The following is a 27874-nucleotide window of genomic DNA, read 5'->3' on the forward strand; positions in this document are numbered from 1 at the left end:
GACACACAGTTTCAGACACGTAACACGTTAACTGGGCTGGATACACAGTTTTAACCACATCCTTCCTCAATTAACTGCCACGCTGTGTGTTTATTGTCTCTCTTATATACAGTGGGGCAAAAAAAGTATTTAGTCAGCCACCAATTGTGCAAGTTCTCCCACTTAAAAAGATGAGAGAGGCCTGTAATTGTCATCATGGGTACACTTCAACTATGACAGACAAAATTAGGAAAAAAATCCAGAAAATCACAATGTAGGATTTTTAATGAATTTATTTGCAAATTATGGTGGAAAATAAGTATTTGGTCACCTACGAACAAGCAAGATTTCTGGCTCTCACAGACCTGTAACTTCTTCTTTAAGAGGCTCCTCTGTCCTCCACTCATTGCCTGTATTAATGGCACCTGTTTGCACTTGTTATCAGTATAAAAGACACCTGTCCACAACCTCAAACAGTCACACTCCAAACTCCACTATGGCCAAGACCAAAGAGCTGTCAAAGGACACCAGAAACAAAATTGTAGACCTGCACCAGGCTGGGAAGACTGAATCTGCAATAGGTAAGCAGCTTGGTTTGAAGAAATCAACTGTGGGAGCAATTATTAGGAAATGGAAGACATACAAGACCACTGATAATCTCCCTCGATCTGGGGCTCCACGCAAGATCTCACCCCGTGGGCTCAAAATGATCACAAGAACGGTGAGCAAAAATCCCAGAACCACACGGGGGGACCTAGGGAATGACCTGCAGAGAGCTGGGACCAAAGTAACAAAGCCTACCATCAGTAACACACTACACCGCCAGGGACTCAAATCCTGCAGGTCCAGACGTGTCCCCCTGCTTAAGCCAGTACATGTCCAGGCCCGTCTGAAGTTTGCTAGAGAGCATTTGGATGATCCAGAAGAAGATTGGGAGAATGTCATATGGTCAGATGAAACCAAAATATAACTTTTTGGTAAAAACTCAACTCGTTGTGTTTGGAGGACAAAGAACACCATACCTACTGTGAAGCATGGGGGTGGAAACATCATGCTTTGGGGCTGTTTTTCTGCAAAGGGACCAGGACGACTGATCCGTGTAAAGGAAAGAATGAATGGGGCCATGTATCGTGAGATTTTGTGTGAAAACCTCCTATCAGCAAGGGCATTGAAGATGAAACGTGGCTGGGTCTTTCAGCATGACAATGATCCCAAACACACCGCCCGGGCAACGAAAGAGTGGCTTCGTAAGAAGCATTTCAAGGTCCTGAAGTGGCCTAGCCAGTCTCCAGATCTCAACCCCATAGAAAATCTTTGGAGGGAGTTGAAAGTCTGTGTTGCCCAGCAACAGCCCCAAAACATCACTGCTCTAGAGGAGATCTGCATGGAGGAATGGGCCAAAATACCAGCAACAGTGTGTGAAAACATTTACATTTACATTTAAAACCTTGTGAAGACTCACAGAAAACGTTTGACCTCTGTCATTGCCAAAGGTATATAACAAAGTATTGAGATTAACTTTTGTTATTGACCAAATACTTATTTTCCACCATAATTTGCAAATAAAAAAATTAAAAAATCCTACAATGTGATTTTCTGGATTTTTTTTCTCATTTTGTCTGTTATAGTTGAAGTGTACCTATAATGAAAATTACAGGCCTCTCATCTTTTTAAGTGGGAGAACTTGCACAATTGGTGGCTGACTAAATACTTTTTTGCCCCACTGTAGGCCTACTTGTTCCTTTGTACTACAGAGACACTACTTGTAGGGATATATATAGATTACTATAGTATTGTGCAGTGTCATATCATTACTAAATATATATTACCTTACAGAAAATATTCTCAAAAACCAAAGTTACTTTTATGATGTGTTCAAAAGTGCCTTAGCAACCATATTTCATAAAAGCACAACAATTATTCTCAGCAAAAACAAGACCCCAGAACAACTCCAACACTTAGCAGATCATACCTTATTTTATTAAACATATAAATACACATTTCAACAGGGGAAATCAACACAGTACAGGAGAGAAATATCTATATAAAAAGTTGGATTAGAGAGATGTAAATGAGGGTCCATGAGAAGTTCTTGTTGTTTGACTTGTTTTCAGATTCCCATCAGGCATTCTGCACATCTTGTATGGGTGAACATGACGATCAAACATTTCATAACACCCAGTTTGTACAGATATCATGGGGGACCAAACTGTCTACTGTTGATCGAGGAGAATGGAGACCGGGTCACATCACCACAGGAACCATAATCACCCAACACTACTGTGTCTGGGTGTGTTAGTTACCACAACAATACTGAGGAGGAGGAGCCAGTAATCCACACAGCAGGAAACACTCATTATGGGACCACCCTCCATTCCCACCTTGTTAAAAACACAAACTAGAAAATCACCAACCAAAACTCATGCAGTTGACAACAAACGTTCCCCTTAATAGAACACATGAGTTAATGAATGAGGTGGTGATATGAACACCCCAAGAGGAACCACCGTTGAGTTTCTAATGTCCATCTGAAAAGATCCATGGATTTAGAACCAGAACAGACCACATGGCAGCACAGTGGAGCAGTGTCCCTTCTTTCTGGTGACATTGACAAGGGTCCACATTGGCCAGGTGGCATCTGTCCAATGCTACACGACTGTCCATATTGTACATTATAAAATCATCCTCACAAAAGGTCACATCTTGACAAATGTGATTTGACATGTATTCAACCAGAGGGATCGTGTGAATATGATTGTCTGAGTGAAGACGTGGCAGGCAGGCATAATATTAAAGCATCATTTAGTGAGGGCATGAATGAATGTGACATTATTTCAGATAAAGTACCCTCTGTATACAACTTCAACCTGTTCAGACCTCCCTATTCCCTCTTTATTGTGATAATTATAATGAGAATGATGGTGAAAATGGCTACCTTTCCATCTGTCACCATTGATAGATTTGCAAATGTTCTGACATGGGCTGTTGTATGAAGAGCTCACCTATAAGTAAGACTCTGGGTTATGAAGCATTGTTCATCAGTACACTGAATCTCATATGTAAACATTGCCTGAACAATCATTTAGTAAATATTTGCAACCCGTACTAAATTCATAATTCTATAGTTGACAAGACACTCAATTCATCATCAGTCAATCAGCCACTATTCTAACGGAGGGAATTACACACGTTTTGAGCACTAGGAGAGATTCTGCTAATCTGACCCATTGAAACCGACTGTTTCTGCAGGGAATACATTCGGCCTCTCCTATTTAACCAGAGGTAGAACCAGTTGATCTTCTGCTAGAGATTGCGTAGTAAATCACTGAGTTGGCCTCTACTCCCCATAGAAACCTGAAGAGGTAGCCTACTGATGGCTCACACCCATCTATGTTAGTCAAAACATTTGCAAACCAGATTAAATTCAGTGTTGACAGATAACTGAGATCTCAATCTCGTCCCCAGCCAGGTTACGGAGTTCAACGTTTTTGCACTTTGTTTCTGCTGAGCCTTTATTTACAATGGAGTTCAGAAGATGTTTCCATAATTGTCACTGAAAACCAGTTTACATTATCAGTCAAAAAAACGTTTATTAGGCAAGTCAGTTAAGAACAAATTCTTATTTACAATGACGACCTACCCCGGCCAAACCCTAACCCGGACGATGCTGGGCCAATTGTGCGCCACCCTATGGGACTCCCAATCACGGCCGGTTGTAATACAGCCTGGAATCAAACCAGGGTCGATAGTGACGCCTCTAGAACTGAGATGCAGTGACTTAGACCGATGCGCCACTCGGGAGTCCTTTGACATCCATAGGTAGAAAATGTTCCCAAAAACAAGGATAAAAATATTTCAGCCTTTAAACTGGCTTCAGGCTTCCATCAAATGATTGCATACTTTGCTGTATCTCAACACAAACTGAATTACAGTATTAACATTTCTTTACACATCTCCTTAAAACACCTCTGATGTGAAGGTCAGCTTTCAGACACTTTAAACCAAAGCTTCGAGTCCACACATACTGAAGAGCCCACTTCTCAGACACAACAGCATGCAGTGGAGCCACCGAGTCAAGTTTCACTAAGCTACATAGTACTTACAAAATAGACATTTTAAAAAGGGATACATGGCTACATGAAACTTGACAAAATGGCTACAGTGTTTCTCCATGATCTGTACTATACAGATCCCCATACCACAAACAATATTGAAAAATGTTTTTTTCTGGGCCATAAGATCAGCCGAGAACACAAAACCATCATCATTTGTGATGCAGTCCCATTTTGATTTTGTCTGCTGGTTATTGTGAAATCTGGTCACATCTCTGGAGCGTTATTGAACCCCAAGGGAGAGTAGAGTTTTGAAAAACAACCAATGATCAAGCACTTTAGCAGATCACATGGCTCCTATCCTAAGTAAGTGCTCTGCTGGGTCCAGGGCTCGACTTGCATTGACGAAGAAAACTGCATTTCCCAGAGACTCCACCCCCTTCGTTATTCCACTTCCTCATATTGTTATTAGTGGTTCTCCCCCGGTTCTTCCCAGGCTTTGATGAGTTATGATGAAGAGAGAGAGAGAGGAAACCGATGTACTCCAAAGAAGACATTGTTCATAGTCATTTTAGAAAAACAGAAAGAAAGGAAGGAAAACAACAGTAGCGTGTCTTTTCCCCTTGGCCAACAAGACCCTTTAATCCTGACACCCAACCCACCTAGTAGATTCATTAGGCTGCACATAGCCCAGCCCAGCCCCACCCTATCCTCCCCAGCCCCCTCCTTCCCACACCTGGGTAGAGTCATCTCTGGCCATGCAGGACCGATACAACAGGGGTCTGCTGGGCGCTGCCGGGCTGGGACACAGGGGGCCACATGGGGGTCTGGTGCATGTGGTGGTGGTGCTGGTAGTGGTGGTGGTGCATGTGGTGGCCTGTGGGCGAGGAGGGGGGCAGCCAGACAGGCTGGTGGTTGGGGGGTGATGAGGCCCAGAAGGATCCGAAGCCAGCTGTGGAGGAGGGGGGGGAGCAGGCCATGGACACCTGGGTGGGAACTCCGCCTCCGGAGCTCCCCGAGCAGTCTGACGTCCTCAGCTTGGAGAACATGGTGATGGTGTCGGGGAAGTTAGGCGGCGTGGCTGGGGTGTTTCTTGGAGTGCACATCTGGAAAACAGAAGACACGTGGGGTTTAAAATGAGTGACTTACATTGAGTTGAATGCAAACACTTCATTTTAACATTCTGTCCCAATGATTTGGTCCCCATGGGGTGCTTCCATTGCTGCTGCCTGCTGTGAACTCTATGTACCAATAGAAGGCATGATTGGTGAGTTCATAAAACAAATAGCCTAGACTAGTTAGTTACTGTTGTGGGAGGCAGTTCACTTGTAGACTTGGGCATTGTGTGCAGTACAACTGCTGAACATTGTGACGACAAGGTTTCTAAACACTGCAGCCACCTACATCCATTCACTGTGGTAAACATGGCAGCTTAACATGCTGTGCAGTTGCACAAAATGTCAGATGTCCCCACTGAGGCCATGAATGGCTTTATAATTTGTGAGTGTGGTGCCTCAGGATAGAAACACCCCCACCACCAACAGGGATCAGGTAGCAGGCTAGCAGCCATTACAGGACAGAGGACTTCTTAGCATTGCAGCAGGAGGTCAGGGCTGTTTTATTTCTAACACACAGCCACGGCCCCGCTGACATGAGGGTCACGCAAGCACCCGAAATGTGGATCTAATAGTATGAAAGAGGTGTCTAAAGTTGAAAATGTAAATTGATTCGGTCACCAAACCAGATTATAGCCTGGGACAGGCATGGTCATAGCTAGCTAAGATACAAGACATTTTGAAAGTGGAGGGAGAAGAGTGTAGTGCAGCATACAGTATAGTACTGAGTATCGTGAGGGACAGTCTTAGTGTTGATGTGAGGTGACAGGTCTGTCAGAGTGAGCAGCAGCTGCTCCAGTTAGGAGATGGACAAGCATGGTTTCAGTCTGTCTAGGTCTGTGATGGTTGACCACACTGAAACAGCCCCTCCTGCAGGACCCATGATGGTGATCCATACAGGGGGTTTCCTGTTTTTCTTGGGAGAGACTTGACCGGGTTTTGCTTTAAGCTGTGAATTATTCAACTTGTTTGTTATGGAAATCAATACTAAAGGAGATATTCAAATATTACTTATCTAGTCAAGTGATCAAATTTAGCTATAAAGCAATGAAGTCGACTAAGAAGCACTACAGCTGCTTAGACTGTCCAGATGCAGCTGTACGGCTATAAGGCTTGGTCCTAGTGAAGCAGTGAGTAGGTAGACATAACAATAACAACCGTATGCTGGGCTGTGTTGAGCTACAGTGCTGTGCTGGGAGGGTGGGGCTAGGGCCTTGTCTAGCAGGTTTGGCTGAGAGGAAGGGCAGGTCTGGACTGAACCCCATCTGCCGCCCACCGTTACACAAAACACATACACACATTCACAAGGGAGTTTGAACACTACGTACTTTCAAGTTACAACTGTTGCGATATCATCCTTAATGTTTACAATAGTGGTACAGCTAGTAATAGTATTAGTGGTAGTGGTGATAATAGTAGTGGTAGTGGTGTTAATAGTAGTGGTGATAATAGTAGTGGTAGTGGTGTTAATAGTAGTGGTGATAATAGCAGTGGTAGTGGTGATAATAGTAGTGGTAGTGGTAGTGGTGATAATAGTAGTGGTGATAATAGTAGTGGTGATAATAGTAGTGGTGATAATAGTAGTAGTGGTAATAGTAGTAGTGATACTAGTAGTGGTAAGGATAATAGTAGTGGTGATAATAGTAGTGGTGGTAATAGTAGTGGTGATAATAGTAGTGGTAGTGGTGATAATAGTAGTGGTGGTAATAATAGTGGTAGTGGTGATAATAGTAGTGGTAAGGATAATAGTAGTGGTGATAATAGTAGTGGTGATAATAGTAGTAGTGGTAATAGTAGTAGTGATAATAGTAGTGGTAAGGATAATAGTAGTGGTGGTAATAATAGTAGTAGTAGTGATAATAGTAGTAGGGGTAGGGATAATAGTAGTGGTGATAATAGTAGTGTAATGGTGATAATAGTAGTGGTGGTATTAATAGTAGTGATAATAGTAGTAGTGGTAGTGATAATAGTAGTGTAATGGTGATAATAGTAATGGTAATAATAGTAGTAGTGGTAGGGATAATAGTAGTAGTAGTAGTAGTAGTAGTAGTAGTAGTAGTGGTAAGGATAATAGTAGTGGTAAGGATAATAGTAGAGGTGGTAATAATAATAGTGGTAGGGATAATAGTAGTGGTGGTAATAATAAGTGGTAGTGGTAGTGATAATAGTAGTAGTAGTGGTAGTGATAATAGTAGTAATAGTAGTGGTGGTATTAATAGTAGTATTAATAGTAGTGGTAATAATAGTAGTGATAATAGTAGTGTAGTGGTAGTAGTAGTAGTAGTAGTAGGGATAATAGTAGTGGTAGTGATAATAGTAGTGGTAGTAGGAGTAATAGTAGTGCTAGTGATAATAGTAGTGGTAGTGATAATAATAGTAGTAGTAGTAGTAGTAGTAGTAGTAGTAGTAGTAGGGGTAATAGTAGTGGTAGTGATAATAGTAGTGGTAGTGATAATAGTAGCAGTAGTAGTAGGGATAATAGTAGTGGTAGTGATAATAGTAGTAGTAGTAGGGGTAATAGTAGTGGTAGTGATAGTAGTAGTAGTAGGGGTAATAGTAGTGGTAGTGATAATAGTAGTGGTAGGGATAATAGTAGTAGTAGTAGTAGTGGTGGTGATAATAGTAGTGGTAGGGATAATAGTGGTAGTAGTAGGGGTAATAGTAGTGGTAGTGATAATAGTAGTAGTAGTAGTAGCGATAATAGTAGTGGTAGTGATAATAGTAGTAGGGATAATAGTAGTGGTAGTGATAATAGTAGTGGTGGTAGTGATAATAGTAGTAGTAGTGATAATAGTAGTAGTAGCGGTGATAATAGTAGTAGTGGTAGAGTAGTGGTAGGGATGATAGTAGTAGTAGTAGTAGTAGTAGGGATAATAGTAGTGGTAGTGATAATAGTAATGGTAGTGATAGTAGGGATAATAGTAGTGGTAGTGATAATAGTAGTAGTAGTAGTAGTAGTAGGGATAATAGTAGTGGTAGTGATAATAGTAGTGGTAGTGATAATAGTAGCAGTAGTAGTAGGGATAATAGTAGTGGTAGTGATAATACTAGTAGTAGTAGGGGTAATAGTAGTGATAGTGATAATAGTAGTGGTAGTGATGCTAATAATAGTAGTAGTAGTAGTGATAATAGTAGTGGTAGTGATAGTAGTGGTAGTAGTGATAATAGTAGTGGTAGTGATAGTAGTGGTAGTAGTGATAATAGTAGTGGTAGTGATATTAGTAGTAGTAGGGGTAATAGTAGTGGTAGTGATATTAGTGGTAGTCGTGATAATAGTAGTGGTAGTGATAATAGTTGTGGTAACAGTTTGATTAGTTTACAGGAAGGTCCTAGTAAAGGAGTAAATCATTATATTTGGCCAGGCAATGGGCTCAAACCAGAACTTCTCCAACAGTATTTATGGTCTTGTTTTGTCATCAGAAGGCACAGGGTAGAGCTTGTGCAGTCCCACAGCAACACAAACAGTTACATCCCTCATGGGCTCACACACCAGAGGGGAAACAGGTGAGATGACAAATGCCATGTGCTACTACTACTACCACCACCACTACGACTACCACTACGACTACCACTACTGCCACCACGACTACCGCCACGACTACCAAAACCACCACTACGACTATCAAAATCACCACGACTATCAAAACCACCACTACGACTACCACCACCACCACTACGACTACCGCAACCACCACAGCGACTACCACCACCACCACGACTAAGAAAGCCACCACCACGACTACCAAAACCACCAAAACAACCACTACGACTACCACCACTACCTCCACCACCACTAGAGTGCATTACCCACTTTCCATGAATTAAATTATGTACAGAGTAATGAAAATAAACAATGTAATTCAACTGGTTGTGGCTTCTATTCATCAGATTGAGTACATATTAAATTGATAAAGGAATGTCATTCTCTCTAGGACTTACTTATTCTGGAAGTGCTGTAGGATAATAACCGTTTTCCCCATTAAGTAGTAGTCTTCTCTGGTCTCTACTCCTCCCGTTAAGACGCCGGCTACCATTAGCTCTGACAAATTGAAAACTCTAGGCGATCCATTACCCGGTATAGTGACCAGGGGCAGGGCTAGTTAGAAGATGGTGCTGGCTAAAGCTAAAACTAATGCAGAGAGTATAGAGATATTGTTATCCACGTAGTGTTAGGATGAAACAGTAGTAGCTTCTGCGTAGTCAGCTAGAAAGATAGGGATAATAGTAGTGAGTAGTGAGTCTACAACTCAATCGCTGGTTGAAAACTGGGATAGATAGATAACTGTAGGACTCAGTGACCTAGGATGAATAGCTGGAGGGGTGCTCTCATCTTATCTACCAACATAGACAGGGCTAGTCCACAATGAAATAGTGCAGTTGTTAGCCAGCCTGATAAGTCTGCCACTAGTAGTGTAGTCAGCTAGTGATACCTAGGTTGGGCAAAACTAAACATGTGTTCGCCTTAGCAATCTCACTAGGATAAAGTGATAAAAGAGATAGTACCTCACATCTCAAAAATAGGGCTACTTAATGTTAGTTATAGTAGAACGAATCACTGATCATAATCTTGATGTGATTGGACTGACTGAAACATGTAGTGATGAATTTACTGTGATACCTCCTAGTGTGACCATATCCCCGTGCATCCCGTGTTGCTAACATGATAAAATAAATTACAAAAAAAAAAAAAGATGTTTTCGTTTTGAGTTCTAGTCATAAATCTATGCAGCCTACTCAATCACTTTTTATAGCTACTGTTTACAGGCCTCCTGGGCCATATACAGCGTTCTCAATGAGTTCCCTGAATATCGGACCTAGTCATAGCAGATAATATTCTAATCTTTGTGACTTTAATATTCACATGTCCACAGACCCACTGTGGTCATCGACTCAGTTTTGTCCAACATGTCTCTGGACCCACTCACTGTACAGTCATACGCTGGACCTAGTTTTGTCCCATGGAATAAATGTTGTGGATCTTAATGTTTTTCCTCATAATCCTGGACTATCGACCACCATTTTATTACGTTTGCAATTGCAACAAATAATCTGCTCAGACCCCAACCAAGGACCATCAAAAGTCGATAAATTCAGACAACACAAAGATTCCTTGATGCCCTTCCAGACTCCCTCTGCCTACCCAAGGACGCGTCAAACCACCTAACTGTCTCAATTTAACCTTTGCGCAATACCCTAGATGCAGTTGCACCGCTAAAACTAAAAACATTTCTCATAAGAAACTAGCTCCCTGGTACACAGAAAATACCCGAGCTCTGAAGCAAGCTTCAGAAAATTGAACGGAAATGGCACCACACCAAACTGGAAGTCTTCCGAGCTTGGAAAGACGGTACCGTGTAGTCACTGCTGCTCGATCAATTTTTCTAACTTAATTGGGGAAAATAAGAACAATCCGAAATTCCTTTTTGATACTGTCGCAAAGCTAACTAAAAAGCAGCATTCCCAAGAGGGATGACTTTCACTTTAGCAGTGATAAATTCATTAACTTTTTGAGTTATGATTATTAGAAAGCAAATTACGGACTCTCTTTAAACCTTTGTCCTGAGTCTGGCCAGGACCTAGGATCAAGAGAGACACGCTCAAGTGTTTTAGTACTATATCTCGACACAATGATGAAAATAATCATACTAAACCTTCAAGCTGCATACTGGACCCTATTCCAACTAAACTACTGAAAGAGCTGCTTCCCATGTTGAACATAATAAATGTCTCTATCCACTGGATACCAAACTCACTAAAAGTGGCAGTAATAAAGCCTCTCTTGAAAAAGCCAAACCTTGACCCAGAAAATATAAAAAACTATCGGCATATCGAATCTTCCATTCCTCCTCAAACATTTTAGAGAAGGCTGTTGCGCAAACTCACTGCCTTCCTGAAGACAAACTATGTATACAAAATGCTTCAGTCGGTTTTAGACCCCATCATAGCACTGAGACGGCACTTGTGAAGGTGGTAAATGACATTTTAATGGCATCGGACCGAGGCTCTGCATCTGTCCTCGTGCTCCTAGACCTTAGTGCTGCTTTTGATACCATCGATCACCACATTCTTTTGGAGAGATTGGAAACCCAAATTGGTCTACACGGACATGTTCTGGCCTGGTTGAGATCTTATCTGTCGGAAAGATATCAGTTTGTCTCTGTGAATGGTTTGTCCTCTGACAAATCAACTGTAAATTTCGGTGTTCCTCAAGGTTCTGTTTTAGGACCACTATTGTTTTCACTATACATTTTACCTCTTGGGGATGTTATTCAAAACATAATGTTAACTTTCACTGCTATGCGGATGACACACAGCTGTACATTTCAATGAAACATGGTGAAGCCCCAAAATTGCCCTCGCTAGGAAGCATGTGTTTCAGACATAAGGAAGTGGATGGCTGCAAACGTTCTACTATTAAACTCGGACAAAACAGAGATGCTTGTTCTAGGTCCCAAGAAACAAAGAGATCTTCTGTTGAATCTGACAATTAATCTTAATGGTTGTACAGTCGAAATAAAACTAAGGACACTCTGGACCCTGATCTCTCTTTTGAAGAACATATCAAGACCATTTCGAGGACAGCTTTTTCCATCTATATTGCAAAAATCAGAAACTTTCTGTCCAAAATGATGCAGAAAAATGAATCCATGCTTTTGTCACTTCTAGGTTAGACTACTGCAATGCTCTACCGGCTACCCGGATAAAGCACTAAATAAACTTCAGTTAGTGCAAAATACGGCTGCTAGAATCCTGACTAGAACCAAAATTTTTTATCATATTACTCCAGTGCTAGCCTCTCTACACTGGCTTCCTGTCAAAGCAAGGGCTGATTTCAAGGTTTTACTGCTAACCTACAAAGCATTACATGGGCTTGATCCTACCTATCTCTCTGATTTGGTCCTGCCGTACATACCTACACGTACGCTACGGTCACAAGACGCAGGCCTCCTAATTGTCCCTAGAATTTCTAAGCAAACAGCTGGAGGCAGGGCTTTCTCCTATAGAGCTCTATTTTTTATGGAACGGTCTGCCTACCCATGTCAGAGACGCAAACTCGGTCTCAACCTTTAAGTCTTTACTGAAGACTCATCTCTTCAGTGGGTCATATGATTGAGTGTAGTCTGGCCCAGGAGTGGGAAGGTGAACGGAAAGGCTCTGGAGCAACGAACCGCCCTTGCTGTCTCTGCCTGGCCGGTTCCCCTCTTTCCACTGGGATTCTCTGCCTCTAACCCTATTACAGGGGCTGAGTCACTGGCTTACTGGGGCTCTCTCATGCCGTCCCTGCAGGGGTGCGTCACCTGAGTGGGTTGATTCACTGTTGTGGTCATCCTGTCTGGGTTGGCACCCCCTCCTTGGGTTGTGCCGTGGCGGAGATCTTTGTGGGCTATACTCAGCCTTGTCTCAGGATGGTAAGTTGGTGGTTGAAGATATCCCTCTAGTGGTGTGGGGGCTGTGCTTTGGCAAAGTGGGTGGGGTTATATCCTTCCTGTTTGGCCCTGTCCGGGGTGTCCTCAGATGGGGCCACAGTGTCTCCTGACCCCTCCTGTCTCAGCCTCCAGTATTTATGCTGCAGTAGTTTGTGTCGGGGGCTAGGGTCAGTTTGTTATATCTGGAGTACTTCACCTGTCCTATTCGGTGTCCTGTGTGAATCTAAGTGTGTTTTCTCTAATTCTCTCCTTCTTTCTTTCTCTCTCTCGGAGGACCTGAGCCCTAGGACCATGCCCCAGGACTACCTGACATGATGACTCCTTGCTGTCCCCAGTCCACCTGGCCATGCTGCTGCTCCAGTTTCAACTGTTCTGCCTTACTATTATTTGACCATGCTGGTCATTTATGAACATTTGAACATCTTGGCCATGTTCTGTTATAATCTCCACCCGGCACAGCCAGAAGAGGACTGGCCACCCCACAGCCTGGTTCCTCTCTAGGTTTCTTCCTAGGTTTGGCCTTTCTAGGGAGTTTTTTCTAGCCACCGTGCTTCTACACCTGCATTGCTTGCTGTTTGGGGTTTTAGGCTGGGTTTCTGTACAGCACTTTGAGATATCAGCTGATGTACGAAGGGCTATATAAATACATTTGATTTGATTTGTTCTCAGGTCAAGTACTAGGCCTAATTAAATAAATGAAAAAACCCAGCCCCATGTTTACAACAAGCAATGCAACCCTGGATGTCAAGTGGTTGTGGAAATGTGACCCTTCGGTGTAGGTTTAAGGCTATAAGAGTCCTTTACATATACACATCTTTGTTCTCCCTGTATAGTCAATAGTGTTTGATTGAGGGCAGTGTTGTGTACATTATTGTTGCTACACGGAGCTCTTTCTTCCCCACACCCACTGTTTCCCCTGTGGCTCCCCCAGGCCCCAAGGAGAGTGCAGGGCAACCTAGAGAGAGAGGGGGGACTAACACCCACAATACATGGAGATGGCTTGCAGCTGCTGATGATTGCCTCTCCTCTCTCTTTCTCTATCCTTTAACAGCCCTTCCTCCTCCTCTGTAGCAGATAGCTCTCTTACATCACTCCTCCTCCCAGCATGCACATGCCCGCCTCACACACACAAACACACTTGTACACATACACACACAACACACCTCCAGCACACACACACACACACACACACACACACACACACACACACACACACACACACACACACACACACGGTATGATGTAATGGCTGCACCGAAAATAATAACAAACCCTGGCCCCCGCCACTCACACACTTCCTCTCGCTCAAGCTCGAACATGCTCCTCCCACCCAAGAGGAAGGGAAAGAAGAGAGAAAAACAAAACAGTGTTGTAGCAGCAGAGCAGCAACAGACAGATGATAAGGAGATGGCTGGGTTCAGTGTACACGTCAACACTGCATGCTCACAGCACAGCCTCCATGTGGTAAACATTACATTACATTTCCAGCTCGCCGCTCCAGGGCTTTTACTGGTCAGTTGAAGCAGAAATGGTTTCATGCACGGACCACATGATCACTATAGCCGTTAAATAGCATTGCGTAAATTGGCTTGAGCCAAGGACAGGGCCAGCCTTGTGCCATTGCTATCATTGTGGTTAAATTAGCTATTGGGACCCAGCTACTTGGCTGTACCTGACATACCGGGTTGGCATAACAATGCATATTTTCATGCAATACATGTTGAAGGAAAAGGTTTCAAAATATTGTGTAGGGTTTAAGAATTCATGATATGAAACATATGTTGCACTAAAATGCATGGTGCCAGTCCATGTGGCAGTATATCTTAAGTAAGTTTACCTAAAAGGCAGTGTTGAAAACCAATAAGCACCGTGGAGTAGTACAGCAGGATGTAGACTTTACTACTCAGGAGCGATAACTCCAGTGATGTCACTCTGCCAGACAGCTGTATTACTATGCCCATGGCTCTAGTCCTGTCCTGTTGGTGAATCTGTCCCTCTGTCTGTCTGACTGAAGAGGAGGAGCAGACTGGCCTGGTCACTGACTCTGCTGCCATGCTATATATTAGCTCCCTGGACACACTGACAGAATGTAATACATGCCTTAAGCCCTTTTTTCTTTTTTAAGGGGAACAAAATGCACTTACCATCTGGTGGTGGTGACTAGGGATGTTGGCCTCCTGGAAAAAGGAGCTTAAGGCTGTCTGTGGAGGGAGAGAGAGAGACAGAATGAGGGGAAGAGAGGAAATTGTCTGTGAGAACATTGTGAGCACTTGAACTGCCATTTGCGGTAAGATGGGCATTTGACCTTTGACTCTTCAAGTACTCGCATTATTTTTTCTGAATATTCAGGGAAAAAAATACTTTTGGAACACAAGGCCCACACTGGAAAAAATGTGTGCAGTTAGCTATGCCAACAGTGCGCAACAAAGCGTAATTTATCAGAACCAGTGAAGATAACAAATCCTAATTGCTAAATTGCCTCATATATACACTGAGTGCACAAAAAAATTAAGAACACTTTTCTAATATTGAGTTGCGAATGACCCCCACCCCCATTTGCCCTCAGAACAGCCTCAATTCGTCGGGGCATGGACTCTACAAGGTGTGGAAAGTGTTCCACAGGGATGCTGTCTCCATGTTGAGTTGTGTCCAGTTGGCTGGATGTCCTTCTATTCTTGATACACAGAAAACTGTGAACATGTAAAAACCAAGTTGCAGTTCTGGATGTCCAATTTGGGTTTAAAAAAACGTAGACCATTCTTTCCTACACAGAAAACTTTTGACATCATGTAAAAACCCACCTGGATTCATCTGGTCAGAGCTGGTGTTCATAATGTTTTGTACACTCAAATTGAATCAATTAAAACAAGTGCCATTTAAGATACATTTACTGAACCTGTAATATCAACTGGTTGTATTATATATTGGAACTCAATCTTCAAAAAGATAGTAACCAAAACAGTGTGGCACTTTCTTGTAGAAGCATATAAGCTGTGCAATGGCATAGCCTTGTTTTGTTAATTTAGCAGACAAGACTTTTATTTCCCGAGCCCTTATCAGTCAAGACACATCTATTTTATAGTAGCAGTTAAGAGCGTTGGGCCAGTAACCGAAAGGTTGCTGGTTTGAATCCCGAGCTGACATGGTGAGAAAATAAATCTGTCGATGTGCCCAAGAGCAAGACACTTAAGCCTAATTGCTCTGGATAAGAGCATCTGCTAAATGACTAAAATGTAAAAATATAACAGAATAAAATAGAACCGAATAGTGCAAAGTGATGCACATCTGATCATTTGAAACTGGTTACAAACCAAAATATGTATTTATTTTTTTGATATAGACTGTTGTCTAGTTTATTCTGCCTGTTCTTTGGAATTTTCTAAATGGAATAACAATTTCACTTTGAACACTGCAAGGGGATGAATTATGACCATGACATCTTTGGTGAGTAGGCTTAGGCTTAATGATGCTGGTGAAAATACGCTCTGTCTTTATCAAACTAATGTTATAGCATATTTCAGAATATAATCTGAAATATGTTTATGGGGGGTATATATAGCCAAGGCTAACCAATTTTAAAATGGCACTAGCAGTTCACAAAGTGGGGTCGTCACAGTTACCAAGCCACAAGGTCAGGCTTTCGAGTGGCGCAGAGGTTTAATTAAGGCACTGCATCAGACCCTGGTTCGATTCCAGGCTGTATCACAACCGGCTGTGATTTGGAGTCCCATTGGGCAGTGCACAATTGGCGCAGCGTCGTCCGGGTAAGGCCGTCATTGTAAATAAGAATTTGTTATTAACTGACTTGCCTAGTTAAATAAAAAATAAAAATAAACCCTGCTTGTTTCTACAATGTCTCTTCTATTTTTGGTTTTCATGAATTGTTCCGTATAGCCAATTTTGACTTTGTGGTAACTAGTGACAACTGCAAAGTATCATATTAAAGCAGAAAATTACACAATTATTCCAAAATTGCAGGACATTGTTGGAACACATATTTCCCTATTTCAGTTTTACCAGTCCATTTTGAATTTGTGATAAAACACTACATTTGGCAAGGAATGTAGCTTGTGTATCCCATCAGTTAGATCTGTTTTTATAGACATTTATTTCTGTAGGCCTAACGAGGAGGTTGTGTGTGCACCCAGTCACGCCGTGTCTAGAGGGAGCAGGTCAGAACACAACTGAGTGAGTGAGACAAGGAGGGTAAAGGAATTTAGGGAGCAGAACTTTGTGATGCTTGGCTTGGTTTCTTTTTTGTTGTGTAAATGCACATGTACAAATTGAACAAGAGTCAAAGCAAATGAACATTGTCTTCAATAAAAAAATGGACCAAATAGTTTTACAGTATAAAAAAATTATAATCTCTGGTTAAAGATTGAGTTTTGACGTCCGTTCCAGTACTCATGCCCATCCTTAGTTTGCGGACCAGAAAACAGTAGTAACACATTTCACCTTCCAATCCGCTCACTGTGGAGAGCTAACCCCATCCCCTCTGCTAGCATCGGCCTATGGGTCAGTTGGTACGAGTAGATCACATGACTCTGCGGTTAAAACTATTATCCTCCACTTTCTAAAACAGGGTTTGTAAACCACGCGGAGAGAGAGGCAGTGGCAGACAGGCTAATGACTCAGTGAGAATGTACACAATACACAAGCTTGTTTAAAATGATAATTAGCATGGAAAAGAAAATCGCTAGTATCCTAGTACTGTTCCTTTACTAAAACTAGTGTTTACAACTCAGTGACATGTAAACAGTTTAGGCTATATAAACCACTGTGAATAGGGTATGTGCTATATTCTCAGGACAATTCACCTAGGCCACAATAAAACCTTGTTTGTGACAGCCTTCTTCTGACGGGCTATGAGGAAACACAATGTAAACAAGTAGTCCTACTTTCAGTTGCTGCCCTTGAACACAAACAAGGAAGTCCATAGGCTACTTCTATTGTTTCACTCTGTTGTGAACACAAAGGCAGCCTGGTAAGGACACCATGGGCCGGAAACAAAAATACACTCATACCAAAACATATCCTTAGTAGTTTATCAGATTTGATTGCAAGATACCGGTTTTATGATTCACGTAGTCTGACTGGCCCATGATTCATGTTCTTTTTAAGAGGTGGAAAATTGACAAATGCTGTGTCATTCCTTTGTATACAAATCGCCTCAAATATGAACGTGTCTTAGTGACTGGATTAAAATAATTACATGCAGCCTACTACTAAAATGACAGCATGTCTAGCTAAACCTTAGTCCCTTGCCTAGCCTCCATTTCCTTTCACTAGAATCTCTCTGCGAACACTTCAATGAATGTGTGGTTTCCCCTCACGGCTGAAGTCGGCCCCTCCCCCACAAACCATGCTCTGTGGTTGTTTGACAACAGCAGCAGTAGTGCAGGAATGTCTGCTGCTCAACGTGACACACATATCAACATGAATGTGCTGCACTGCCATTGTCTACCAGGCTGCTGGGATCACACTGTTCTTTGTCTATTTATGTTTTTTAATGTTAAGTGTGTTTCTGTGTACATCCAAGACCATCAACAACGGTTCCGTTTCACACACAAATAATGTAGGTTACAAACACACAGTGCAACACCATATCTAAAAGCATTGGCATAAAGGTTTCAGTACTTCTCATGGGCTTTAAGTGAGAGCATCCATTACCTTACAATGGAGCAGAGAACAGAAAACCTAGCAATTGAGCAGAAAACCTAGCAATGGAGCAGAGAAGAGTCATGACAGTGTTTCTTATGTAACATGACTGACAGAACACTGCAATGAAGCCCAGCACTAGGCCTATATAAAAGCAGAAGACTTGAACAGGCGTCTAAATGAGGGCACAGCAAACAATAACAAAAACATATAAAAAAAACAGCCTGAAATAGAAATAGGATAAATAAATACTTAGGTGAACACAAAAAAAGAATACTTGTAGTAACAGGTGATATGGAAGAGTGCAGAAGAAGGAGAAGTGCATTAATAATGGTGTAGTAACAGGGATAATGAGGCTGAGTTAGGGGCTGTGCCAGAGGGAGTGACAGAGACACAGCCTGCCCTGCAGCCAGGAGCTATGAGCAGAGCCATGAGTAACAACACAGCCTGCCCTGCAGCCAGGAGCCATGATGAGCAGACCAGGAGCCATGACAACACAGCCTGCCCTGCAGCCAGGAGCTATGAGCAGACATGACAACACAGCCTGCCCTGCAGCCAGGAGCCATGAGCAGACACGACAACACAGCCTGCCCTGCAGCCAGGAGCCATGAGCAGAGCCACGACGACACAGCCTGCTCTGCAGCCAGGAGCCATGAGCAGACACAGCGTGCCCTGCAGCCAGGAGCCATGAGTAGACAGACACAGCCTGCCCTGCAGCCAGGAGCCATGAGTAGATATCATGACAACACAAAGAAATTCAATTAAGTAATAAAGGCTAACATTTTGAGATTGTATTATAAATAAATATGTTATATAGAGACTCTACATATACACATACAGTATATACAATATGTATACACAGAGAGCACAAAACATTAGGAACACCTTCCTAATATTGAGTTGCACCCACTTTGTCCTCAGAATAGCCTCAATTCATTGGGGCATGGACTCTACAAGGTGTCGAAAGCATTCCACAGGGATACTGGTCCATGTTGACCCCAATGCTTCCTACAGTTGTGTCAAGTTGGCTGGATGTCCTTTGGGTGGTGGACTATTCCTGATACACACAGGAAACTGTTGAGGATGAAAACCCAGCAGCATTGCAGACACACTCAAACTGGTGCGCCTGGCACCTACTACCATACCCCATTCAAAGGCACTTAAATATTTTGTCTGGCCCATTCACCCTCTGAATGTCTCACTTGTCTCAAGGCTTAAAAATCCTCTTTAACATGTCTCCTCCACTTTATCTACACTGATTGAAGTGGATTTAACAAGTAACATTAATAAGGAATCACAGCTTTCACCTGGTCAGTCTGTCATGGAAAGAGCAGGTGTTCCTAATATTTTGACCCTCCATTCCTTAGCCAACAGCACCTGGAGCTCAGGGAGCTAGCCCTTTGACCTTGAGCCGGACAGGTTGCCCAGAGGAGGTTAAGTTGTCTCTGCAATGCATCTGCTCCAATCAAGCTACAGGCTGACTCTGCTCTCAGAAGCTTGGGAGGAGATGAGCAGCCTCCTCAGCCCCTTCAAACCACCTGGCCTTGACACTTCTGCCTGCGCGTAAGCACTAACAAAAGTTTGGCCATTAGACAGAGCAGGGGTGTGTTTGGGAAACCATCTGGAAGCAGAGGCCTGAAGCCTCAGATCTTCTCAGCATCTCTCTGTTGTCCATACTTAGGGCCCTGTTGAATATTTCAAACCAGTGGCCTTTCAAACAGGAGCAGATACTTTTTACATTATACATTACTCTAGGGTGTGCTTCAACATGAACTGGATTTTTCTTTCATATCATGTAGTGAATTATCTATTCACTAAAAACGTATGTTACTATTACACTCATTCAAATGACAATTCCACCTTGCTGCTCTGGCTGAAGCCATGATTGAAAAGGGTCACGCTGTGTGTCAGCTTAGAAGAAACGCCTGTTCATACGGTGTGCATCTCTGAGCCAGGACTAGGAGTACTGGATATGAACAACTGGAAGGATAAGGCACCGTAATCTGCCTAAAGATAGATATCCCCTATGAATACTCCTGGACAAGAGTACGGTCAATCCAGGAGGTCCGCTGTGTCACCTTTCCCTAACCTTGTTCAACAAGCAATCATAAACACAATGTTCTTTAAATGTGTGTTGTGAGTGTGTTTATTGGTGCACTACTCTTACGCAGCCAAATATGGAAAGTAATAACTAGTAGAAGCTTGTTCCAAAATTGGAAGTGTGTTTTGACTGGTCATAAATCATACCAGTTGGGACTGAGGTATGAATTGCTTTGTGTGCTAGCTATGTAACATACATGCTATTACACTAAATAGCCTAAACATTTTCAGAGCAGCGGCAAAAAAAAACAAAGGCAAAGTTTGAGACACTTTTACTTACTACAACAATGGGGTCTGGACAGGAAGAGCCTCTGCGTGTTTGGTGGTGTCAAGTCAAGAATGTAAACAAAGTTAACCTTATGGATTCAAAAACCTCAACCAGGTATTTTCTTTCTGGACACACCTATTCAGACGCTCTCTGGATGGCCAGTTAGTTAGTTACCAAAAGCCGGGTTGCATTATTACTGTATCTAGCTAAATTAGACGTTCGAGATTGATTATGTTCAAATGGCATTGAAAGAAATCAGATCACATCAACTGCAACCATGGCTAGTTAGATAATGCAAATTGATATTGAATAGGGTCAAAATGAAAAACCTAACATAAAATAACCAACGTAACAAATACATATATCAAAACAATAACGTTAGCAGCATCGATTTCCCATCTAGTTAACGTTAACTAGTGTGAACAGCCAAAGTAGAAATTGATGGCAAACACCGCATTTCCTAATGTTAGACCAGGTCTTCCGGATTATCCATCGTCGTATGACTGGGTTTATTTACATGGTTGTAAAAAAAAATCGCCATTCTCTAATTTCGGAGAACTTCTCATTATTTGCCTTTGTTAGCTAGCTAAAGTGGCTAGTTAGCTGCATCGCTATGAAACCAACATATAAACACACATCGCATACCTCGAATTGCCAGTGAGCCGCTTGAAGAAGCTGCTTCGCTTGATCAGCAGCACAACCAGCAGTCAAAACAAACTGGTTGATCATCACTTGATGCCTGAGTTCGTCCATATTCACCGACATAACCGCTGTTCACCCCACCTCAGTTATTTTATCGTTGAAACCTAGGAAAACAAAGCCTCCTTTTTTTTCTTCGAAATGTCGAAATCAATCGCTCAAACCTGATCCTCCTTACCACGCTCTACCCTCGCCTTCCAGTAACAACAAATATGTCCATGTCATCACCAACAACAAAGCCAAGCACAACAGCTGATTGGATAAACAAGTCAGCAAGATTGTACAGGCTGGTACACCATTGGCTATCACGCGAGCCAGCAAGCCGTTGGAGTAAAGCAATTGCAGCGTACATATATTCATGGATTGGATAACAGAGGGTGAGTAAATCACACCTATTGGCTTATTTCTATAAGAAGGTATATGAGGGTCGTTCAATAATTGGTCAATTTAGAGATAACGTATTGAAAAGGTCCAGGTTTGGTATTTATATTGTAAATATTTACAGCAACGTTATGATGGCTGTCTTTGTGCCAGACCAAACAGTCAGAGACATATTGTACTGGTTACAATATAGGCACGTTTCAAATTCTGTACATGTTATCATAATAATAGTCATTAGTCGATAATATAACAGCTTATGGACGGTGAGCAAAGCCTACTGTTCATACTTTTGAAAATACATCGATAATAATAAATGTGCTGTGCTTTCGGCGAGTCTCTGAATAGCTGATACTATGTTACGAGACAGCATATACAGAAGAAAAGTGTATTAATTTCTGGCTGCATTGGTGATCAAACACGTTCCGTGTGTTATTCTCTGATTATCTCTGAGTACTATCCACTAGGCAGTGGGACGTCAAACTCCCTCCCTGCAAGACTGAATAATTCAGCTGAGGTGTAGCTATACAGTATATTAAAGGTGAAAGCGTGACAGAGAAGACTATCTATTATGTATTGTAGGTGGGTGTTACCTGGATAATGTGAATTTTATGGTGTATATTAATAATTAGATTGGAGACTACCCACACAACTCTTCAAACAGTCAATTATTACAATATGTTAATTGTGTTCAAAATCTATCATCTGAAATCGGTTGTAAATAGGGGCCCCCAAAGGTTCCCAGAGGATTTCAAATCCCACCTTTCCTCTATTCTTTCAGACTTTTTCCGGCATAGCAACATAACACTCCATCATTTACTTTAATACGTTGTCTGTGTATTTTAAATAGGCTCCCAAATTACATGCATTTTGGCCCATTTATTTTGAGACTGATGAGTAAATTCACTTAAATAATAACATTTGGAATGAGGCTTTCGGAAACATGTTCTTTCCGATGGAAAGATAGCTCTGGGAATAGTGACTTCATGTTCCAGAATGGTCTAATGAACTATTCAAGGAAAGAATTTATGAGATTTTTGTTGGTCAGTTATGAGCATCTGTTGGGTGTTTATCGTGATGACTTTCAACAAATGACTTATTCTGTTAATTCTGCACCACACTGAGGGGGGGTTATTTTAATAGGCAATTTGCTTCAGCAAATAAATCATTACACTAGAAGGTCATGGGACTTTTTTTTATTAAAACTTGAAACAAACATACAGAAGATAAGGACATAAGGACATTTCTGCCATTTTGACATTACACAACCAGAAAGTGAAAGTCACTCTGTTGTTTAATTTTCAATGAAACAATGTCATACATTGTGACCATCAAGCCTTCAAGGTTACCCATGTTTTATCTTTTTTGGGGATAATAATTTGAACCAAAAACAACACATTTCCTCTCAAAATGGGCAGCATACAACATTTATCCACACAAAAAAGCTCAATACTTGACGCTTTGCTTTAAATGGTCAGACCAAATGATCTGAAGCTCATGTGAGAGGTCAGTCAGTTCAAAATACTGAAAAGTAGGTTACTGCTGAATGGCCACCTTATCTGTTCTTATGCTGCATTATTTTGTCCCCTTAAAGCTTATCTGGACAAATGCCCTTGCTTTAATGGGTGATATATTCTGTATAACTGTATTACTCACACTGCAGGGAGACATAACCTAAATTGTTATTGTCTCATGCAGATCACCATCTGCTTTCAGATACCAGGCTCTCCCAAAACACAGAGTAAAGGAGGTGGAGCCATACTTTCATTGGTCAATGATTAACATGATCTTGACAGAGTGGACTTTGTTTTCAGAGATACTCAGGATGTCTTGCTTTTTTTTCTTGCCCACGTGTTGACCTCCATCTTGTTTCCCCCCCACCAACCTGAGCCTGTGACTCACGAGTATGTCACCATCTTCCTTTTTGGTCGCTGTCAGAGCTATGAATGCAGGTTCAGTGTGTAAGTAGCACACAGCCAGGGTTCCCTGGAAAAGGCCCTTCACTATAGCTTTGGGGCCCACTGGAAACAGTGAATAAACTCTGTGTATAACAGGCAGGGGTTTTGATGAATATATATACAGTACCAGTCAAATGTTTGGACACATCTACTCATTCAAGGGTTTTTCTTTATTTTTTAAACTATTTTCTACATTGTAGAATAATAGGGAAGACATCAAAATGATGAAATAACACATATATGTAGTAACCAAAACATATATTTTATGTTCTTCAAAGTAGCCACTGTTTGCCTTGATGACAGCTTCGCATACTCTTGACATTATGTGTAACCTTTATTTAACTAGTCAAGTCAGTTAATGACAATTTCTTATTTACAATGACGGCCTACCCCGGACAACGCTGGGCCAATTGTGCGCAACCTTATGGGACTCCCAACCATGGCCAGATGTGATGCAGCCTGTATTTGGCACACTAGTTAATTTAAATGAATTCCAGATGACTACCTCATGAAGCTGGTTGAAAATGCCAAGAGTGTGCAAAGCTGTCATCAAGGCAAAGGTTGGCTACTTTGAAGAATCTCAAATATAAAATATATTTTGATTTGTTCAACACTTTTTTGGTTACTACATGTAATATGTGTTATTTCATAGTTTTGATGTCTTCACAATTATTCTACAATGTAGAAAATAGTTTTAAAAAATAAAGAAAAACCCCTGAATGAGTAGGTGTGTCCAAACTTTTGTCTGGTAGAGTATCTATAGTATAGTAGATTGACTTCGGAAAGTATTCAGTCCCCTTGACTTTTTCCACATTGTGTTATGTTATGGCCTTATTCTAAAATTGCTTATATTGTGTTTTTCCCCTTATCAATCTACACACAATACCCCAAAATGATAAAGAAAAAACAGGTTTTCAGAAATGTTTGCCAATTTATAAAAAATAAAAAAATGGAAATATCACATTTACATAAGTATTCTACCCGTTACTCAGTACTTTGTACAAGCTCTCTGTATTTGGGGAGTTTCTTTCTTCTCTGAAGATCCTGTCAAGCTCTGTCAGGTTGGATGGTGAGCATTGCTGCACAGCTATTTTCAGGTCTCTCCAGAGATGTTCGATCTTCAAGTCCGGGCTTTGGCTAGGCCACTCAAGGACATTCAGAGATTTGTCCTGAAGCCATGATTGTCTTGGCTGTGTGCTTAGGGTTGTTGTCCATGCTTCACCGTATGAATGGTTCCAGGTTTCTTCCAGACATGGCGCTTGGCATTCAGGCCAAAGAGTTCAATCTTGGTTTCATCAGACCAGATAATCTTGTTTCTCATTGTCTGAGAGTCTTTAGGTGCCTTTTGGCAAACTCCAAGCGGGCTGATATGTGTATTTTACTGAGGAGTGGCTTCCATCTGGCCACTCTACCATAAAGGCCTGATTGGTGGAGTGCTGCAGTGATGCTTGTCCTGCTGGAAGGTTCTCCCATCTGCACAAAGGAACAATAGCTTTGGGTTCTTGGTCACCTCCCTGACCAAGGCCCTTCTCCCCCGATGGCTCAGTTTGGCAGGGCAGCCAGCTCTAGGAAAAGTCTTGGTGGTTCCAAACTTCTTCCATTTAAGAATGATGGAGGCCAATGTGTTCTTGGGGACCTTCAATGCTGCAGACATTTTTTGGTACCCTTTCCCAGATCTGTGCCTCGACACAATCCTGTCTCGGAGCTCTACGGACAATTCCTTCGACCTCATGTCTTGGTTTTTGCTCTGACATGCACTGTCAACTGTGGGACCTTGTATAGACAGGCGTGTGCCATTCCAAATCATGTCCAATCAATTTAATTTACCAAAGGTGGACTCTAATCAAGTTGTAGAAACATCTCAAGGATGATCAATGGAAACAGGATGCACCTGAGCTCAATTACGATTCTCCTAGAAAAAGTTCTGAAAACTTATTGTAAATAAGGTATTTCTGTTTTTTAGATTTAATAGATTTGCAAACATTTCTAAAAACCTGTTTTCATTTTGTCATTATGGGGTATTGTGTGTAGATTGCTGATGTTTTAAAAAACGTTTTAATCCATTTTAGAAAACGGCTGTAACAAAACATTTGTTGGGGAAAAGTCAAGGGTTCTGAATACTTTCCGAGGGCACTGCATTTGTGTATATTTTTGTTTCAAATATTTTGTTTAGAATATTTTTTTCAGAACACAAATTATTACACTACACAAATAAATATTTTGCTGATTTAAAGAAAGTACATCAAACTATTTAATAATTGTGAAATGTCATATTTGTTCAAAAATCACCATTGGGCTGTTGTTCTCCTTGGAGAAAAGAGCTACCCTGTAATCTTCTATGATCTAGCGCCATCTCCTGTCAATGGAAACGCATTGTCACAAACCCTAACTTTTGCCTGAATAAAGTTCGAGGAGAGAAGTTTATTTTGTGATGTGATGCAAGTCATTCTTATACAGGGGGATTAAACATTCAATATCTCAGATGTTGATCATGTTTGAGTAAGGAACATTTCTAAAACCTGTATGAATTCAAAAAATCTGTGGCCTATGCATATTTATTGTGTGTGTCTCTGTCCATAGGTGGCTGGCTGTTTACTAAACTCATATGCATCAGGTTTAGTTTCCCAATAATTCACTTTTTGTTACAGTTTATCTTGTTTGAGTTGATGATTGATGATAGCAATAAAGACTGTAGTTGTGCTGAGGTCTGTTGGGTATTCCCCAGCTTTGTCCAGCTGTGACCCTGCCAATGTCATTGGTGTCTAATCTCTGTCCCTTCCCTATTTCCCAGACAGCCCTCAACTCATCTCCCTGTCAGCATTACTGTGATTGGCTGCTCGCTTTTCTGACCTCTGACTTCTCATGTTGGGCAGAGGAGGAGGGCCGGGGGCTGGTTCAGAGTCTGACATGAACAATCAGGTCTGGTCAGAACACCAGCCCTACAGGGCGCAACAATGGGCTGTGGATTTCGCGGTTGAGTGGCAAAAAGGGCTGACTGATACTAAGCAGAAAGTACTCAGAGAACTGGCCCTGATCCTATCCTCCATCACTCTCTCTCTCACTCTCTTTGTCAGACTGATCTCGCTGATTGGTCTGTTGTTTCTTCCTTGTCTGCCCTCGCCAAACTTGGTAGAGAGTGCTAGGTACACAAGAGTTTTTCCCTTGGTGTAGGCTACATGTATGGTAAAATGTCTAATCTGTGATTGATTCATTTAGTAGTAGTCATGTAGTCATTTTTACCATATGACGACAACAAGTTACGACGATGGAGGATTATAAAATCGTAACTGGTTATGATTGAATGAATTAGCGCCCCTGCGATAGGGTCCTGGAACTTGGATGTACCCTTTGGACATCCAGGAGGGTGTGCGTCTGTGAAGGAATGTACTTTTGTTAATAAGACAGAAAAGGAAAAAAAGAGAAACAAAAAGGTTTGGCCCCTTTGGACGCTCTATTAGTGTGGCTGAGTGGTTTCCTGAGACTCTTGACAAAAGCAACTGTAAAGCAATAAAAGGCTTCCTCATCTCTTGAGTTCTGTCCCCACTCCAGAGTTGGATGTCTGCTTTTTTGTTTATAATTTTTTTTGACAACTGTCACTCAGAACTGGGGTTAACACTCCAAAATGTCTTATCTTCAATGCCAATACCACTCAGAGTTTACTCTCTGCTCCCCATTGCCGTTCTCTGCAAAGTTTAGGATGAACAATTCATGTACAATTTTGGGGACAAAAACCCCCAGATTTTTTTATTTCCAGAATTCACTTCCAAAGGTTGTCGCAAAGCCGCATTGTCTGCAAGGTATTGGGTTAAATACCCTACTCAAATTAATATAAATATATATTGTATTATTATACCAACTCAATCTGCTTGAACATTTAGATAATGTCTATTTATGCTTTATGTCAAAACCGTTCCATTCAACACATTTAGTACATTTCCATTTTCCATTTAAACTCATCTGATGGGATAACGATCAATCTGATTTGTAAAAATAAATAAAATACAAAAACCTATCAGTCCTTCCAACTCCCTTTGGGACACTAGACTGGATTTACTTGCGTGACGAACAAACCTGAGTGAGACTGATTAAAAATGAAGCACTATAGCAACAACCAAGCCAATAGTCGAACGGGAAGCTGTTTACAAGGGGGTACCGTTTCTATGGTTGCCGGACAAACCTCCTGCACCAGGTATTAAACTGCCCCCGGAGAGATCCTTAGCCGCTGCCACTGTTATAAAGA

General features: G+C 41.7%; 1 protein-coding gene across 1 annotated transcript; it reads right to left on the reverse strand.

Moving 5' to 3' along the window:
- Positions 1-1937: 1937 nt before the first annotated feature.
- Positions 1938-21525, reverse strand: LOC118365610 (UBA-like domain-containing protein 2). Its single transcript, XM_052491341.1, has 3 exons — positions 21245-21525; positions 14718-14774; positions 1938-5137 (listed from the first exon to the last, which is right to left on the reverse strand). Exons 1-3 carry the CDS (start codon positions 21362-21364, stop codon positions 4778-4780), a joined length of 537 nt encoding a protein of 178 aa, XP_052347301.1. The 5' UTR covers positions 21365-21525; the 3' UTR covers positions 1938-4777.
- Between the last annotated feature and the right edge of the window lie 6349 nt (positions 21526-27874).

The sequence above is a fragment of the Oncorhynchus keta genome, chromosome 32, assembly GCF_023373465.1.
Source record: "Oncorhynchus keta strain PuntledgeMale-10-30-2019 chromosome 32, Oket_V2, whole genome shotgun sequence".
Lineage (NCBI taxonomy): Eukaryota > Metazoa > Chordata > Actinopteri > Salmoniformes > Salmonidae > Oncorhynchus > Oncorhynchus keta.

Coding starts and splice junctions, on each gene's coding strand:
- LOC118365610 (XM_052491341.1), bottom strand. CDS start 21,364: ATGTCGGTGAATATGGACGAACTCAGGCATCAAGTGATGATCAACCAG. Junction 14,775..21,244: donor CGGCTCACTGGCAATTCGAG/GTATGCGATGTG, acceptor CTCCCTCCACAG/ACAGCCTTAAGCTCCTTTTT. Junction 5,138..14,717: donor CTAGTCACCACCACCAGATG/GTAAGTGCATTT, acceptor TCTGTTTTCCAG/ATGTGCACTCCAAGAAACAC.